The 20,759-nt window shown below is 38.8% G+C and overlaps 1 protein-coding gene across 2 annotated transcripts in view; it reads right to left on the bottom strand.

The window, feature by feature from the left end:
• The window catches only part of LOC137622218 (glycine receptor subunit alpha-4-like), a 300,662-nt gene that overhangs the window by 87,239 nt on the left and 192,664 nt on the right, over positions 1-20,759 (bottom strand). For both annotated transcript variants that reach the window (XM_068352710.1, XM_068352702.1), the window contains 4 exons: positions 20,420-20,487; positions 13,459-13,682; positions 12,927-13,009; positions 158-289 (listed from right to left, as the gene is read on the bottom strand). In XM_068352710.1, the coding sequence (XP_068208811.1) occupies positions 158-289; positions 12,927-13,009; positions 13,459-13,682; positions 20,420-20,487 (507 nt within the window). The remainder of the gene's footprint in view (positions 1-157; positions 290-12,926; positions 13,010-13,458; positions 13,683-20,419; positions 20,488-20,759) is intronic.

The following is a 20,759-nucleotide window of genomic DNA, read 5'->3' as shown; positions in this document are numbered from 1 at the left end:
CAACACAATCGCTACATTAATGACCGATTACACACTATTCAGAAGGATTGAATGGAGTTATCTTACGTTTAAAAATGATAAAAACTCTTAATCCCTTCCTAATTTTACAATGAACTTACGCTGCATTAATATCTATGTACTAAATAGATCCACTTACCTATATGGAAAGACTGTGTGCACGTTTCGGCTCTCAGGCCTTTGATTTGAAATTGAGGAAGCTTTAGATTCTTGTACATCTTCAAAGGGTCGTTATACCATTCTAGTTCTAGTTCTCTTGTCGTTTTCACAACTGAAAATAAACGAAGACAGTACGATAAAATCTTTCTGCTGGAATGTACACTTAGATTCAAAAGTCCGCCGACACTCAGGGAGAATCGCTCGGCAGAGGTCTCTAGTGTTACCATGACAAAACAAATAAAGAGTTGCATTTCTTACTACTTCTTAGGAAATAGGCGGAGACTTGTCCAATCTCAGCGAACGCTGGAAAATATTACAAATCTTGTTGACATATTTAATGCTGTGGTATCATTTGACATCTTGACTATCCAATATAAATACACAAAACACACACACACACGCATATATATATATATATATATATATATATATATACATATACACACACATATATATATATATATATATATATATATATATATATATATATATATATATATATATATATATGTATGTATATATATATATATACATATATATAGAATCTGTAAAAGCATGTAGAAATTAATGGAGTGGCACAACTTAACAATTCCTTCCATTAACAGCTACATTAGATTGTTCGGAGATCTGACATTAGTCTTGTTCCAGTTTCATTTATGGCTCAATGCTGTAAAATATTCATAAAAACGCCATAAATGAGTTATACGATCCTTGAGAACATTCACAGAGAGAGAGAGAGAGAGAGAGAGAGATTACAGTAGTGAATGTAGTAATTGGTCACGTTTGATATTGCAATGATTCCAATAAAAATTATTGTATTATGCTTCTAAAAACTTAGTTTTAGTTACTATAGATCATTATGTTCTGTAGTCCTTGTGACGGTACCGAGAGAGAGGTTATGACTCAAAGGCAGGATGCAATCAACTGAGTTGTTTATTAAAGAAGACTCTCCTTTAAATACAAAATCTCAAAGCAACAAGAATTTTCATGTTCAAATATTGACAATGTTACAGAGGAAAAAAGCAGACATGAATTTTCATGTTCGTTTTAGTGCGGGGGAAGAGCGAAGATACAAGCATAATATATACAAAAGGAATTATGTACAATTGTGTGACACACGGTTGGTACATGGCTCCCTCCCTAAAAATGACATACTGTACAAGTTAAATAGGGCGTCCTGATCTAGAGAGGCGAACTGTAGGCGGGTCATCTGGCAGGAGATAAGCAGGTTTTAGACGATCAATGGAGACCCAGTCTTCTTTGCCACGAATGTTTAGTAGGAATGCTTTCGGACTGTGTCGGATCACAAGGAAAGGGCCCGTGTAAGGGGGCGTTAGTGGTGGCTTGGTAGTGTCGTTGCGTAGGAAGACGTGCATTGCAGAGTGCAAGTCTGTTGGTATGTGATGCTTTGCTGGGGGCTTGTAAGTCTGGCGGCACGGAGTAAATTTTCCCACGACGTGACGTATGCGCTGGAGATCGTCGGAGGAGGTTGTGGAAGGAAAAAATTCGGCAGGGACGACCAAAGGGTCGCCATACACCATTTCAGCTGCCGAGACGTCGAGGGCGTCTTTAGGAGTGGTCCTTAGTCCCAGGAGGACCCAGGGAAGCTGAGTAAACCAGTTGGAATCCTTGCAGCGGGACATCAAAGCTGCTTTGAGGGTGCGATGAAAACGTTCAACCATTCCATTGGCAGCGGGGTTGTAGGCCGTTGTCTGATGTAGGGTGATGCCCAGGAGATTCGCTAATGATGTCCACAATTGAGAGGTGAAAGTGGTTCCCCTGTCAGAAGTAATATGTTCAGGGATACCAAATCTTGCAATCCATCCAGAGAGTAAGGCAGATGTACATGAGGCGGACGTTGCAGTTTCCATGGGAATGGCTTCAGACCAACGGGTGGAGCGGTCGATGATGGTAAATAGGTAACGATGTCCTTGTGATGTGGGTAGGGGGCCTACAACGTCAACGTGAAGGTTGAGGAAAGGTGCCCACTCCTGAATCCGTGTGTCGATGTACTTTGGAAGTTTGGCAAGAAGTACAGGTGCGGACCCAATCCTTAGCATCCTTAGAAATGCCGTGCCAAATGAACTTTGCCTTCAGCAGCTGTGCAGTAGAACGGCACGAGGGATGTGAAAGGCCGTTAATAAAATCAAACACCTGTCGGCGCATGGGAGCAGGAATCCAAGGTCGCGGTCTGCCAGTACTGACGTCACAGAGGAGGGTGGTGTTGGAGTCTTCGAGGGGAAAGTCTTTCCAACGGAGAGACGTGCAGGATGTCCTACATGCTTGATACTCTGGATCCTGTCGTTGGGCTTTAGCCAGGGCGTTATAATCCAATCCCAGTTGAACGGCAGCCAACGTGTTTCTTGACAGGGCATCGGCAACGGGATTCATTTTCCCAGGGACATATTGAAGGGTGCAATTGTATTCAGCCACGGCGGAGAGATGTCGGCGTTGCCGGGCGGACCAGGCATCAGACTGTCGAGTAAAGGCGTGCACCAGAGGCATGTGGTCTGTGCGAATGACGAAGGGCGTACCTTCTAAGAAATGGCGAAAGTGACGGACAGCCGTTGACCACCTGCTCGAGTACTGAACCAATAGCGACGTCGCTGGCATCGGTGGAGAGAAGGAGAGGGGCATGTGGGATAGGAAAAGTGAGAGCCGCAGCAGTTTATAGGGCCTTCTTTGCATTGCAGAAGGCTGCATCTTGAATGGGACCCCACTTCAGGTCTTTCGGCTTGCCCTTGAGGGAGTCGTAGAGGGGAGCAAGAGTGGCGGCAATGGCTGGCAGAAAACGTTGATAATAGTTGATCATGCCCAAGAATTCCTGCAGAGCTTTGACGGTCGAGGGCACGGGGAAGTTCTGAACTGCTGCTACCTTCTCAGGGAGGGGGTGGACACCTTCAGGAGTGATGCGGTGCCCTAAGAATGACACTTCGTTAGCGCCAAAGGTACACTTGTCGTACCGGACTACAAGGCCATTTTGTTGCAGGCAATCGAGCACGATGCGCAGGTGACGGAGGTGTTCCTCTTTTGAGGAAGAGAACACAAGTATGTCGTCCACATAACATACACAGAAAGGGAGGTCCCCTAAGATGCCATCCATGAGACGTTGAAACGTGGCCCCAGCATTACGAAGGCCAAAACAGGAGTAATTGAAGGTGTATGTACCAAACGGAGTGGTGATGGCGGTCTTGGGGATGTCTTCTGGATTCATAGGCACCTGATAATACCCCTTCAGGAGATCGAGCGTAGAGAAAACCTTTGCTTTGTGCAGGTACGAGGTCACGTCGGCAATGTTTGGGAGGGGGTAGTGATCCGGTTCTGTTTGCATGTTCGGGCGCCTGTAATCCCCGCACGGACGGAGGGAGCCGTCTTTTTTCAGAACGATGTGTAAGGGTGACGACCATGGGCTGGAGGCTTTTTGGCAAAGGCCCATTTCCTCCATTGCGGTGAACGTCTGTTTGGCGGCTGCCAATCGTTCCGGTGCCAGACATCTGAATTTTGCGAAGACTGGGGGTCCCGTCGTCTCGATATGGTGATAAATACCGTGCTTGGCAGGAACCGTGGGCGTTTGGCGAAGTTCTGGACGGAAAACTTCCGGGTACGACGTGAGGAGGTGGGCGTAGGCATCCGTGGGTGCGCTAATGTGGAGAGCGAGGTTAGAGGGGGCGGGTTGAAGAGGTGTCGACAAGTACGAGTCTGCGTTGATCAATCGTCGGTGGGCGACATCGACCAGAAGGTGGAAATGAGAGAGGAAATCCGCACCGAGGATTGGCAATGTGACGTCAGCAACGAGAAACTTCCAATTGAATTTACCGTTTCCGAACGATAATGTGAGGTTCTCGTAGCCGTAGGTGGGTATCGCAGATCCGTTGGCAGCTACCAAGCGTACATTGGCAGATGTAGACAGACTATATCGTGCCTTGAAGAGTTTCCTTGGCAAAAGAGAACGACAAGCACCCGTGTCTACCAAAAATCGCACGGCCATTCCTGCATCCTGTAAAAAGAAAAGATTAGAAACACGGGAGGCCACCGCCACGAGCGATGGCCTACTTACACGTTTTTTGGCCACTGACAATCCTTGGCACATTTCTTCGCAGTTGCCCCGAATCTGAAGTGGTAGTAGCAAAACTGCGGCGGATGGGAGGTAGTAAGTGGCTGTAGAAGTCGTTGGTTGGGGCACGAGCGATTGGTGGATGGTGGGTGGCTTTGTCTCGGCTTCGGCACGTCACGGTGTGGGCGTGTATGTCCTACGGCATTCATGTCAGCTTCAATTGAGGTTGAATAGGCATCCTCTTCGTCAGGGGTAGAGGCGTTGATGGAGGTCTTGAAGTGGCTGTCCATAAGGGCGTCGGCTTTGGTCATCAAGTCCTTTATGGATAAACTATCGACATCGGGTATGGCAGCGCGTATAGGTCCGGGTAAACGGCGTATCCAAAGGGCACGAAGTAGGTTCACCTCACGAGGAGAGCCGTCTGCGGCAGGTTGAAGGCGAGCGATACTGGTCATTTCCCTGAGGGCAAGCGAAGCCCTTTGGTCCCCCAACGGTTGTTGCGAGAGCTGAAAAAGCTTTGCTACACGGGCGGCTGGCGATGGCGAGTACTGCTGCAGAAGGTATGTTTTGAGGGCGTCATACGCTATTGGCGTGTCTCCTTGTTCACAAAGCCAGTCGGATATTTCCGGGAAGGTGTCCTCGGGTATCGCCGCGAGAACATAATCTGCTTTGGTGGTTGAGCGAGTCACGCCGTTGATGCGAAACTGGACTTCTGCGCGCTGAAACCAAGCAAATGCCTCTCCGCTGGCGAACGGTGAAAGTTTCAATGGGGCGGCCGCAGCGCCAACTGCTGTAGTAGAGTCCGTCATAGTACCAACGATGGAGGGGCGAGGGAGGTCGGGGTGGAAGGCAGTGGGAGCGAGTCGACTTCCGAGGTCACCAATGTGATGGTGCCGAGAGAGAGGTTATGACTCAAAGGCAGGATACAATCAACTGAGTTGTTTATTAAAGAACACTCTCCTTTATATACAAAATCTCAAAGCAACAAGAATTTTCATGATCAAATATTGACAATGTTACAGAGGAGAAAAGCAGACATGAATTTTCATGTTCGTTTTAGTGTGGGGGAAGAGCGAAGATACAAGCATAATATATACAAAAGGAATTATGTACAATTGTGTGACACACGGTTGGTACATCCTCCACATACCACAAGTTTTCCGGTTAATATGGTCATTACGAAAGTGCTCTGTGGGATAATTTGCCCGTATGTTTTAAAATCAACCAAGATATTCTCGATAACTGGAACAATTATAAAGGAATGTGATTGAAATTGTATAAAAAATGTGAGTGAAATAGTGCTGAAAATGCTTTATTATTTAATCCAACTACGGAATATCTCGTCTTGGATTCACACAAATTTCGAAAGGTTCCAGGTTGGAATGGTCAAGTGAAGGTTTTTTTTTGCTACCGCTCAGGAGAGATTTCTTTTCTGGAGGGATAGTGAGAAACTAGGAACTAAAATTGACGGCATAAGGCGTATACCGGCGAAGAAGGTCATTTATCTTAAAAATACTGAGGATGTTTAATAAATGAATGAAAGAAACACAAATAGGAACTTGATCATGGAGACTTACGCCTGTTTGAATCACGATTATTAGAAGTCAGCGCGATCAAGCTACGTAATTTTATGAAGATAAAGCTACTAGTAATTACATAATCACTGATAACTTACATCCAAGGTGTTAGTGTAGGAAATCATTTTGTGCTCATGCCACCTGCGCTTATATTGTTTTGGAAAATTAGAGAGTATATTATGGGCAAATTAGTATATCTTACTTTCATTACAAATTCTCAGAAAATTATGTCGTTCTGAGGACAAGACTTTTCTATATGATTTATCTATAAAGTAAATTTCTCAAAGGTTTTGCTAGAATGTAATAGTGGTCTCTTTTACCGCAATACAACTCCTTTTCGATTCAATAAACTAAATTCTGATTGTATTCAAAGTGTTATGCAGTCATCACTATTTACTGTTTCCATCACAGATTATTCATTATGCAAAGTTAATAGTTAACTTTCGTTACTAGTCAACCTTAGAACAACAACGGCTATTTATTCTGTTGCTACTAGCTACTACAAATGAACTAATAATGAATTAGGTTAGCAATATTTTCTAGAACATTAACGGTTACCAAATTAGATTGAGGCAATGATACAATATTTTACAAGTTGTATCAAGAATTTTTCAACCTCTCTCCACAACCTCTAAAATACAAATGACTTCCTTATTTCCTCAAATTCTTCAGTGACGGACTGCCCGGGGGAGGAGTAATCCCAACCCTTACCTACTCCCCGCCACCTACCCATCCATTGGAAAGGGTCTACTAGGCTCCTCAAAAGAATAGTAAAAATAATCATATATATATATATATATATATATATATATATATATATATATATATATATACACACATATATATACATATATATATATATATATATATATATATATATATATATGTGTGTGTGTGTGTGTGTGTGTGTGTGTGTGCTTTGTGTATTTGTAGTGAATACTCGAGAGACAAATGATACCACAGTATGAAATATGGCAACTCGATTTGTAATATTTTAAAGAGTTCACTGCGGTTGGACAAGGCTCCGCCCATTTCCTTGAATGTAGTAAGAAGACCAACTCTTTCTTTGTTTTGTCATGGTAACACTAGAGACCTCTGACAAATGATTTCCCTTGAGTGTCGGCGGACTTTTGAATCTAAGTGTACTCTACATATATAAAGAAGAAGGTACACGGTATACTATATGTATCTTTACATAAAGTAATCAACACACAATGGCACTATTTAGTATATCTGAAAGAGGTAATGTGCCATAAGGTATTGATTAAGCAAAAGAATAGGACTGCCAGAATACTAGAGAACTATAGCGAGTATCTAAGCAGTCTAGAGGAGGTGGTGATCAGAGATCGTTATGCAATTAGTGTAGGAGATAACAGAAAAATCATGCAAATGATGACATAAGCATAAAATTTGCCACACTTGCTCTTCAATCGTGCCAATTGAAAATCTATGATGGCTGCCCAATTAGGCGCTCTTAATTGACGTTTTGACTAGAAGTATTTGCAGTTGTCCGAGTTGCATGGTCTAAATATGAATTCCTATGTTTTCAAGGCTACTGAAGAAGATTTTAACGTTTATAAAGCATACTGACACATTTTCCCCAAGAATTAACGTTTATACAGTACAGATACGTATGGTTCAAGATTATACTGTGTAAAGCACACACACATATTTTTCTCCCTAACTTTATCATTGCACACCCGTGGTATACCTCGTTGGCTCACTGGTTGAACTAGATGAGGGTAGCACATAGAAGGTCTCTCCATGTGATGGAGTATGTATAGCTCCAAAACTTTCGAGAGAGGAAAGTTAATGAAGTTCTTGAAGGAGTGATTGTCAGGCACTACCAAGGTATTTTTGGTGACAATCACTGTAAGGAAACTCAGCATGTGGTTCAGTGTCACCTAAATATGAAATGTATGTTTACATTATACTGCATCAACCTTCTAGTATCCCAAATGATGACTAACTAGCCCCAAATCAGTTAGGCAGTCGCGCCTGAAAGGACAGGACATGCCAATGTAGGAGAGCCGAATCAAGGATAACAGAGTTATAATGATCTGGATGGTGTACATATTGTATGGGACTTATGACACTGGATGAGCGATTGGACTAGGGCATGGTGCAAGAACATACTTGTATCCCATACAGGAAAGTGTCTATTATACATGTACAAAGTGGTAAAAGGATAAACCCTTGTCCTGAACGTCATAATGACCATGGACATTAGTTTTACAGGAAAATCGTGGAACACTAATTGGACCAAGTGTTGACTATGTCGGGAGGTTAAGAAAAATCAAACTTCCCCCAGACCAATCGTGCTAAAACAGAGATTGATGGATATATGAACTTAGCAAAGATTATACCTCTGTTTCACTCACTGAATGCAGTGTCAATCAAGTCAGTCCCAGCAAGACTTAACGAAGGTGATGGAACAGAAAAAACCTTGAAACAACAGATGACACTATATCAAGAGAGTTGCAGGCTTCTATCCATCAATATGAAATTCAACAGAGCTTAAAAAAGATAAAACTCTGCAGGTAGCAGTGATGAGGGGTTAGAAGATCCAACAAAAGGTTCACGAAACTAAAACACAAGATGGTTTTGTTTGCGAGAACAAGGAAGTGGGGGAGATAGGAGAAGCATGGAAGTGAATAAGAGAATAAACGGATGTTCAGTAACACTTGGTGATAAGAAACTCCTTGACAAACTAATTGCAGGAGCTGTCATAGCACGAGAACTTAAATATCATCCTGCTTGCTTGGTAGCATTGTATATCCGAGAATGAGCTTACTTATAGGTGCAGGAGCAAGAGAAATTACAGGAGCATTGCAAAGAAACATATCCAATTGTTTTTTCAGAACTAGTCAATTACATTAGTGAAATGAAAAATGCCAGTGTCAGTACACATCCACTAATTTTTAAGCTTGCCGACTTGACCATGCTTTACAATCAGAGGCTGGAATAGCTCGGTGTTGAATCCCCTGATGTTCATTTTACTCGACTCAGGGACACTGAGTGCCCAGAAATCTTTCTTTGAAAAGGTGAAATTCCTCGCAACAGTGATGCAGGAGATGGCCAACCCATTTCAAGAAGAATCAGTCAACTTGCTGGTGCTAGATACGAAGAACATTAAAGACCCAACTCTAGCTGCAATGGTAGCTACACATCATTGGGAGGACAAAGAGCAGTTCAAATCATTCATGGAAGAGCTAGATTATTAAGGAGACAGTTCTTTCTATTATTCAATCAAGAAAAACACCACTTTTTTCTTCACACCAGAATAGGAAGAGATAATTTCTAAAGAGAAATTCCTGTCAAGTTACTCTCACGACTGTTTGTGACTTACAAGAAGTCTTTGAACATGAAAATCAGTCACATACTGCATCTCTCAGTAATAGTGACGAACTACATAAATGTAAGAAATTACAGCTGGTTGAAATTATCAAAGTGCAAGTGAACATCCCAGACAGGGAACCAAAGGCAGATGCAACATCATTGATGGATCAGTATTTATCTCTGTCTTACCTCCATATATTTCAAAGAAATTTTAAGACTATGCTAAAGAAGACATAATTCCAAAAGTGTATGTAGTGATACTAGAAGTCAAGTCTGAAACTTGTGATTACGTCAAAAAGGGGACATGCTGTTCCACTTCATTGAGGAAAATATATGTGATGCAGAGACAACAAGCACTGCCATCACTACAAAATGAGAAGATGCCATTAGTAACACATATAAGTCTCTGGATGCTGTGTCCCCATGTTGTCATGAGGAAGCTGACATTCAGATATTTGTATATGCCAGGGATGCAACGACTGATGGAAGAGAAACTATTATCATTAAACCCAGTGACACAATATCTGCGCTGCCATTCTTACAGGAAAATAAGTCTTAAGAAAATGTGGATTGCACTTGGCCAAGGAGCCAAAATTCGGTGGAGTCCAGTCCATATGGTAGTTTCTGCAATAGGGTTTGAGGAAGCTAGAAGGATCCCATACTTCCATGTGTTCACTGGATGTGATGTCATGTCTACCTTTCATGGGAAAGGGAAGAAATCTGCATGGGAGACTAGGAACATATTTGATTGTGTTTCTGAAACATTTACTAATCTGAGCCAGCATCCAAAATTGATTCGTTATCAAGTGCAGCTGCTAGTGTGGAAGAAGAAATACTAGATCTCTTTGTCTACAAGCAGAGGCCAAACAACCTAAATGTACCAATACAGGCCGCCTCGGAGAACACTCAGAGCATGCAGCCTATCACGCTGGATTTATCTGGGGTTAAGCATCCATCTTCAATCCCGAGCAGTCCTGCTGCTACAGAAAGGAGAAACATGGTAGATGTGTTGAGCAACATCACCCTTTATTGCAGCAACCTGTCGGGAACTGATAAGTGCTTCTGTAAGAAATTCTGCAAAGGAGGATACAAGTGCCTACAGTCAGCGCTATGTTTTGTACATTGCGGAGCACAGCTTACAAAATAAAAAATGGGCACTCTGATGGCCATCTTGGAAAAACGTAATAGCTTGAAAATTATGTCACTCTCCTTTGTAAACAAAAAAATATTGAAAAAATGTGTTATTTTTCTTTACAACCATTAGAATCTCCTTCAATAGGATTGAAAACATAGGAATTCATATTTAGATCATTCAGATCGGACATCTACAAATACTTCTAAGCAAAACATAAACTTCAGACGACTGATTAGGTGGACTTCTTGGATTTCTAATTGGCCAATCAGCCAGATTTGATTATTATCACTTGAAGAAAAAATGTGTAAAATTTTATGTTCGTATCATCATTTGCACGACTCCTTTAAAAATTGCTGCTATCTCCTATCCCAATTAACTGAGTGAAAAGTGTAAGAAGAATGCTATGAGAGGAAATTATCAAATAGGTAAAAATGACAGAAAATTTTAAAAGGTGATTCAGAAAGGTATTTGGAAATACATTATTGTAATATAATAGTGGGATGATAGGACAGCATTGCTGAATAGGTAAGGGAAGGATTGTAGATCTGAAAAAAGAGAAAATATGTGTCTTATGCAGACAAAAAATGAATACAAACAGGACTTATTGAATCTACTTTCCTTTTATAGAATCAAATGTAGAACCTAAATATAAGAAATAAATTAATGTTGACATGAACAGCCTGTGGATGAAAATATAGAGCAAAGAATGGAGGGATGGTAAGAAATGTAGATACAACGAAAAATAAACAAGGATGAGTTGGTGAAAATGCTGTACAATTTGGGAATCTTTGGAGGAGGAGAAAAGACTGAGAATATGCCTGGGCCTATTGAGCAGGCGCGCAATATCGAGGGGAGTGATTAACTGGAAGGGTTGAAATGGCAACCACCTCCAATGACAGAAAATGGTCTATTGATAAAATAAGTAAATTATTGAACATATAAATGAATCAATAATAAATAAATTAATACAATTTTTTATTTACATATTTTCTTAAATTTACTAATTTGAAAGGGTTGCAACCAGAAAAGTAGCGCTTTCCGGATCCCAGCACACTTTACAAGCAGATGACAGTGCTGGACCCATTTCCTTTCTTGATTCTCAACATCAACTAGTGTCCATTCACAACTGGTTGACCATTAGTGACGTGTGGCTTCCTGGACACTGCTCGCCATTCCATAGATCGCCAGCGAAGAGACAACATATATCACAGAGACAACATGCCTAAAACCAAGCAGACACGAGGAAGAGTAAAGCAGAGAAGGCCAGAAGCCGACAGGCCAGAGGCAGACACCACTAAGAGTGATCATTCCCCTCAGTCATCCATATCAAGCGTCGATGTTATCCCGGAGACACAGCAGGATCCACTTGAAAGCCAGAGCCAATCCAAAGATGACCAGGGGTTAGGGAGGCCCCCTTTTTATATGGCATGCCCAAGTCGGCACGACACCGTCCGAATTGCGCAAACTCGTCGTGCCAATGCGAGAAATGCCTAAACTATGCGTGAACTTGTCATGCCACTGATGGCCATGCTTTCGTGAACTCATCGTGAACTATGCGTGAACTAGTCGTGAACAGTGCGGGAGCTTCCCAGTTCGTGCCCCAAAATGGCACGACTTGCCACGGCAAAATCGAGGCCAAAAGTCGTGCAGGTGTCAGCCTAGCTTTACCGAAAGCACGCGAGAGAGAGAGAGAGAGAGAGAGAGAGAGAGAGAGAGAGAGAGAGAGAGAGAGAGAGAGAGAGTCATATGTCAAATAAGCAGCAGCCATCGTGAAACACAATCAAAGCGATGGTTTGGGAGCAAGTATCAACTGGAAGGGAAGTCAAATTTAGTAAAAAAAAAAATAAAGACAATGATAAAACCCTTTAGTATTGTTTTAAATTCTCTCTCTCTCTCTCTCTCTCTCTCTCTCTCTCTCTCTCTCTCTCTCTCTCTCTCTCTCTCTCTCTCTCTCTCTGCAACAATTAATTTTCTTAAAATATTCGTTTTCCCCCTCTGAAGGTCAACGCTTTTCAATGTTATAAAAGCTCGATTATGAAATAGTATTCAATTTTTGTTTGTTTGCTATTTCTTTCCTGATGGGTCCATCAATTTTTCTATTTCAATGCCAAAGCTCTTAGCTTGATGAATATTCTTTTGATTTGTCTAGCTTAAGTTTTCTTAACAACAGGGAATATCTTTCTATCCAACAAAATTAATTAAAGCCATGGTAAAGGTTGAGAAAACTCAAACTGATCAATGTCTGAAGCAAACAAATATTTCTTTTGAAGTGATCAATAATTTTATAAAGTATTTATATAACATAAACGGTAGTAGATATCTGAGTGATTGATGAAATGCTATACCTATATTCAGTTATTTGTTTATTAGTAGTTAATTATATATATATATATATATATATATATATATATATATATATATATATATACATATGCAAAATTCTATACTCTTTGCATAATTTTTTTGCATGTAATTCGATCTAGCATTTCATTAACTGAAATCTTCGATTAAGGGTGAAATACTCAACTGAGAATAAAAGAGCAATATGAGTTCACTACTTCTTTAACCGAACAATGAAAACTTTCCTTAAACATAACTCAACTAGTGATTAGCCCTATCTTGAATTTATAAGTTTAATACCTACAGCTGGCAAGTTGAATGTAGCAAGTTTGCTTGTCCAAGGGATAGCGAGACAGATCCATCATACACGAGAACGTCAGTTTTAATCTGTGAATAAAAAATGTTAACTGTTCAGGAAATTGTATACATAGAATATAAGTACACGTTCATTTTGAGAATTTATATCCTAAGAATACCAGTGTATAGTGACTCTACTTCTCCAAATAAATTTTCTTCCTATTTTGAAATAAAACCTTTCCAATCGACTAGCATTTTTCAGCTATTCATGTATGCTTGACTTCAGGATTTACCAAGAATACCCTTTATCCTAGAAAAGCAACTAGTAGTATTTTACGACCCATTCTAAAGCATCTAGTTGAACGTGCTCATCGTAAAATCTTGCTGGAATTAATTTACAAGATACAATATTCCTCATCTAATTTTTCTCTTCCATATTTGTGATAGGAATCAGCAGTTAATATGCCAGAAAACAGTCAAGGATAGCTTCCATACGACTGGGAGAGAACCATAAATTTTTAGAGAGACCAATCAATTACCTCAATATGTACAGGATTGAGCCATCCGGATGAATCCTTAACATGACGTTGGGGACAGTGACATACTGAAAATCGGAGTCCTTGGCATTGGGGAAGTAGACCTCAGGTTTCCACAGCATTTTGACCAATATGGGGTCACTAAGGTCAAGAGGACGTGTCAGAGTGTTGTTGAGGAAGCGCACTTCTAACCAGCGCTGGTGAAGGTAAAGGTCGACTGTGTACTCCTATAATCGAATCAAATAAAAACATTAATTTATGATGTTATGATTTTTATTACACAAATAAAACACTAAAGTCTCATTTAATGCAGAATCCTGGAGACTGGAAAAATTTAATCTTTCCATCTCCTAAAATTTTTCTTTTATTAAATAATCATGCAAATGGTAGCAATCGATAAAACTTTAGTCAGAATTATTACAATAAAATGGGTCAACAGAACTTGACACACACACACACAAATATATATATATATATATATATATATATATATATATATATATATATGTATATATACATGTATATATAAATATATATATATATATATATATACATATATATACATATACATATATATATATATATATATATATATATATATATATATATACATTATATATATATATATATATATATATATATATAAATATATATATACATTATATACTGTATAGCCTATATATATAAATATATATATATATATATATACCTATATATATATATATATATATATATATATATGTATATGTATCTGTATATACATATAAACATATATACCAAGGCACTTCCCCCAATTTTGGGGGGGTAGCTGACATCAAACAAATGAAACAAAAAAAGGGCACCTCTCCTCTCTACGCTCCTCCCAGCCTGACAAGGGACTCGACCGAGTTCGGCTGGTAATACTAGGGTGCCACAGCCCACCCTCCCCCGTTATCCACCACAGATGAAGCTTTATAACGCTGAATCCCCTACAGCTGCTACCTCCGCGGTCATCCAAGGCACCGGAGGAAGCAGCAGGGCCTACCGGAACTGCGTCACAATCGCTCGCAATTCATTCCTATTTCTAGCACACTCTCTTACCTCTCTCACATCTATCCTCCTACCACCCAGAGCTTTCTTCACTCCATCCATCCACCCAAACCTTGGCCTTCCTCTTGTACTTCTCCCATCTACTCTTGCATTCATCACCTTCTTTAGCAGACAGCCATTTTCCATTCTCTCAACATGGCCAAACCACTTCAACACATTTATATCCACTCTAGCTGCTAACTCATTTCTCACATCCGTTCTCACCCTCACTACTTCGTTCCTAACCCTATCTACTCGAGATACACCAGCCATACTCCTTAGACACTTCATCTCAAACACATTCAATTTCTGTCTCTCCATCACTTTCATTCCCCACAACTCCGACCCATACATGACAGTTGGTACAATCACTTTCTCATACAGAACTCTCTTTACATTCATGCCCAACCCTCTATTTCTTACTACTCCCTTAACTGCCCCCAACACTTTGCATCCTTCATTCACTCTTTGATGACCATCTGCTTCCAATCCACCATTTGCTGCAACAACAGACCCCAAGTATTTAAACTGATCCACCTCCTCAAGTAACTCTCCATTCAACATGACATTCAACCTCGCACCACCTTCCCTTCTCATACATCACCTTACTCTTACCCACATTAACTCTCAACTTCCTTCTCTCACACACCCTTCCAAATTCTGTCACTAATTGGCCAAGCTTCTCTTCCGCGTCAGCAACCAATACAGTATCATCCGCAAACAACTACTGATTTACCTCCCATTCATGCTCATTCTCATCTACCAGTTTCAATCCTCGTCCAAGCACTCGAGCATTCACCTCTCTCACCACTCCATCAACATACAAGTTAAACAACCATGGCAACATCACACATCCCTGTCTCAGCCCACTCTCACCGGAAACCAATTGCTCACTTCATTTCCTATCCTAACACATGCTTTACTACCTTTGTAGAATTTTTTACTGCTTGCAACAACCTTCCACCAACTCCATATAACCTCATCACATTCCACATTGCTTCCCTATCAACTCTATCATACGGTTTCTCCAGATACATAAACGCAACATACACCTCCTTACCTTTTGCTAAATATTTCTCGCATATCTGCCTAACTGTAAAAATCTGATTCATACAACCCCTACCTCTTCTAAAACCACCCTGTACTTCTAAGATTGCATTTTCTGTTTTATCCTTAATCCTATTAATCAGTACTCTACCATACACTTTTCCAACCACACTCAACAAACTAATACCCCTTGAATTACAACACTCTTGCACATCTCCCTTACCCTTATATAGTGGTACAATACACGCACAAACCCAATCTACTGGTACCATTGACAACACAAAACACATATTAAACAATCTCACCAACCATTCAAGTACAGTCACACCCCCTTCCTTCAATATCTCAGCTCTCACACCATCCATACCAGATGCTTTTCCTACTCTCATTTCATCTAGTGCTCTCCTCACTTCCTCTCTTGTAATCTCTCTCTCATTCTCATCTCCTATCACTGGCACCTCAACACCTGCAACAGCAATTATATCTGCCTTCCTATTATCTTCAACATTCAGTAAACTTTCAAAATATTCCGCCCACCTTTTCCTTGCCTCCTCTCCTTTTAACAACCTTCCATTTCCATCTTTCACTGTCTCTTCAATTCTTGAACCAGCCTTCCTTATTCTCTTCACTTCTTCCCAAAACTTCTTCTTATTCTCTTCATATGAATGACCAAATCCCTGACCCCACCTCAGGTCAGCTGCCCTCTTTGCCTCACTTACCTTGAGCTTTACTTCCACATTTTTCTCTCAATATTTTTCATACTTCTCTACACTATTACTCTGCAGCCATTCTTGAAAAGCCCTCTTTTTCTCCTCCACTTTTACCTTCACTCCTTCATTCCACCATTCACTGCCCTTCCTCATGCTCCTCCTCTAAATTACCAGTTTCTCTTACTTTCATTGCGTTATATGCCATTTTCAACCTTTCTTGATATTCCCTTTTTACCCACGGTTTTATTAGCTCTTCAACCCTCACAAGCTCCCTTTCACATCCACCTACTCTATTCCCCAACTCTTTTGCTACAACTAATTTTCCTTCCACCAAAAAATGATCAGACATACCGTTAGCCATACCCCTAAACACGTGCATGTCTTTCAATCTTCCCAACATTCTTATAGATATCAACACCCTAATCCATTAACACCGTTTCTACCACTCTTCCATTTGCCACTCTTACCCATGTATACTTGTTTTTATCTTTCTTTTTGAAAAATCTAGAACTTATCACCATCTCTTGCTCAACACACATATCTACCAGTCTCTCACCACTCTCATTTTCACCTGGTATACGCCATACTTCCCAATGACACCTTCTACCCCCCCCCCCCCAGCGCCCACTCTAGCATTAAAGTCACCCATGACAATTACATAATTCCTTCTACCCAGTCCTTCTACACACCTAGTTAATTCCTTCCAGAACTCATTCCGCTCTTCTTCACTTTTCTCACAACCTGGCCCATACGCACTGACAAAAGCCCAACATTCCCTACCCAACCTAACCCTTACCCACATTAACCTAGATGATATCTCCTTCCATTCCACTACTTTACCTGTCATCCATTCACTCACACATCTTCTCTTGCTCTTCCCCCTTTCAATCCCAGACACTCTACCAGACATTTCACCAAACATCACTTCACCTTTCCTTTATATCTTTGTCTCACACAAAGCCAATATATCCATGCTTATATATATATATATATATATATATATATATATATATATCGTATATATTCAGTGAAAAAGATAATTTATTTAACAATGTTAAACAAATCAAATTCAAGCGACCATAGAATGGTGAGAAGTAAAATTTGTCTAGATCTAAGGAAAGAAAAAAAAACCACTCGTATAATAAGAGAAATATCTCATGAATTTTGTTTAGTAATATAAAATAGGTACCCCAGCTATATGATGAAATGGAAGCAAGTAAAGAAGAATTTAACAGTAATTTGACAAAATTTGTATTAGAATCCGCACAAGAGATCGGTAGAAAAGTTCCTAAAAAAGATCAAGGAAACTATCAGAAAAGATCAAAAATGTAATTAAGAAAAGATTGGAAATGAGGGTAAAATCCAAGAGCAATGAAATATAATTAGCAGCACTATCCAAAACAATAAAAAAACTAATAACCCAAGACATTCGTAAACACAATCAGACAAATATTGAGAAAACACTATAGAAAGGAAGAAGCTTCAAATTAATGAAAAGAATGCTAGGAATTGGATTTAAAGGATGAAAATGGAGATAATATTAACAAAGGAGATGGGTTGATAAAATTGTAGAGGATTTCTATGCAATGCTATACAATAGCGATAAAAGAAATAATTTTACAAAAAGAAATAATGAAACACCTGAGCCGGTACCAAAATTCACAGTAGGGGAAGTAAAGAAAACATTAAAAGCAGCAGGAAAAGATGGCCTAACAATTGATTTAATAATAGATGGAGGAGATTTCACAGTAGTAAAACTGACTGAACTTTACACAAAATGTCTGCAAGAAAACTCTATACCTACAGCTAGGAAATTTATTATTATTATACTTATTCACAAAAAGGGAGACACAAAAAACCTGAAAAACTACCGCCCGATAACTTTACTCTTAGTAATATATAGAATATTTACAAAGATCATATTAGGCTGAATAGAAAGACAGTTAGACTTTAAAGAACCAAGAGAACAGACAGGTTTTAGAAGCGGGTATTAAACATCTGAGCATATCCGTGCAATTAACCAGCTAATGGAAAAATCAACACGGTATGACAAAGCACTAGGTATGTCATTTATAGACTATGAGAAAGATTTTGATTCTATCAAAACTTCGGCAGTAATGAAAGCAATTCCAAGACAAGGAATAGATGGATCTTACAGTATGTTAAAACACTTGAAGATATTTATATGGGAAGTACACCAATTCCAAATCTACAAAAAAAAAAAAAATAGTGAGAAAATTCTAATTGAGAAAGGAATCAGACAAGGTGACCCTATCTTTCCTGAATTATTCAGTGTGCCTAGAAGAAGTTTTTTAAGAATTCATATTGGGAAAATGTAAGAATTGTCATTAATGGGGAATACATTAGCAACTTGAGTTTTGCAGAGGACATAGTTCTATATAAATAGAGAAAGCAGAAATGTAGGACTGAAAATGAATTAGTAAAACTAAGGTAATGTTTAATGAAAATACACATAAGGGTTAAGAACGAACCCCTAGAGATTATTAATGAATATACGTACTTAAGATAGACAGCAAGTGTTTCACCACGACATGAGACCGAAATTAAAAGAAGGATAAACATTGGATGGAGAGCTTTTGAAATAAAATGAGATTATAAAAAGTAAAATGCCTCTTTCTCTAAAAAGAAAAGTATTTAATCAAATGGTCCTACCAGTATCAACTTATGCATCAGAAACTGGTTACAACTGAAAGAGCTATGGAAAGAATAATGATGGGAATAACACTAGGAGACAAAGGATACAAGAGCTAGCTAAAGTAGAGGATACTCTTAACAACATGTAAGAAAAAGAAATGGGCATGGACAAGGCATACAATAAGAATGACAGACAGTAGATGCGCAAGAATAGCAAAATGCGTCATAGAGATTGTAAACGAAGAAGGGAAGGAAATGAAGAAGATAATGGATTAACGAGCTAAAAAAATTTGTGGGTATATACTGGCATAGAAGGACCATAAACAGACACGTGTGGAAGGATATGTCTGAAGACTTTGTGAACTGGCAACGGCTGCTGCTGCTGCTGATGATGATGATGATTATATACATATATATATATATATATATATATATATATATATATATATATATATGTCTGTGAGTGAGTGTGTGGATGTACTGTATGTATATGTATGTATGTATACATATATATATATATATATATATATATATATATATATATACGTACATACATACATACATACATAATGAGTTTACGATCGAATGTAAGTCACGATATAAAAACATCATAGGTAAGAACGAAAATAAGCTATGTGATAACAAACTAATATAATTCATTGTTATGATTAATGACGTGTATGCTTTCATCCTTATCAAACAAACGCCACCAAATTGCAGTATAAATCTAAACTAATTTAAACGAATTAAAAATAAATAATTAAACATAATCACGTAAAAGTGAAGGTGAAGATAAGCTGAACAAAGAAAAGTTATCAGACGAAGGTAAGATAAACGTTGGAATTCTGATAGGTAAAACTATCCGCAACCAAGGTAAAGACAGGTATCTGTATTGACTTTGGGTATTTCTATATTGTTCGCAACATGCCAGACATCGACGGAATACTCGAAAAAAAAAAATGACGGAAAATTGAAAAATTACTTTTTTTACGTTGAAAATCCGTAATCCGAAATAGTTGTTAAAAAAATTTCATGAAAGAAGTTTTAGACAAAGGAAAGGTAAAATCCTTTCAATTCTAACGACAGAGGCTGTTGGGGAAATGGAACCCAGCAGTGATTAATTAACGCATGTTGTTAGCAAGTTTCTTAAGATTTCGTCTATAAAGGATTCATTTTAAACTTTAAGAATTTTTTTTAATAATGATAAAACTAACGAGATTTTTTATACTATATGTCAAATAACTTTTTACAGCATCAATTAAAATAATAAGTTTAAATCTAATTCTATAATTTTACACACACACATATATATATATACATATATATATATATATATATATATATATATATACATATATGTATATATATATATAGATATATAAATATATATATATATATATATATATATATATATATATATATATATATATATATATGCATACACAATGAAAAAGAAATAAAAATTACTTTTTTTTTCAACTCACCATCTGAATTGGATTCACCGATCCAAAACTCCTTATGTACATTTCTATTTGAACGCGGGTCGGTATCCCTGAAAAGAAAGGTATTAAGATTGATTGTTTGGTTCGTCCTTATAAAAAAAAAAAAAAGACAGAGACAAAGAATGGTCATTATGTTGTTATACTAAACCTGGAAAGAAACATGATATGGATACTAATGATTTTCTTGGATCGAAGGTCAGAACACCAGAGCCAATTAATCAGTGACGTCAATGATTACTAATGTTCGGTCATTGATTTCGCAGCTTTTGAATTTCAGCATCTACAGATTCTCTATAAAAAAGAATTAATTATTGGCTATAAA

The sequence above is a fragment of the Palaemon carinicauda genome, chromosome 2, assembly GCF_036898095.1.
Source record: "Palaemon carinicauda isolate YSFRI2023 chromosome 2, ASM3689809v2, whole genome shotgun sequence".
Taxonomy (NCBI): domain Eukaryota; kingdom Metazoa; phylum Arthropoda; class Malacostraca; order Decapoda; family Palaemonidae; genus Palaemon; species Palaemon carinicauda.
The sequence above is the reverse complement of the archived record's forward strand: the minus strand, read 5'-3'. Positions and strand labels throughout refer to the sequence as shown.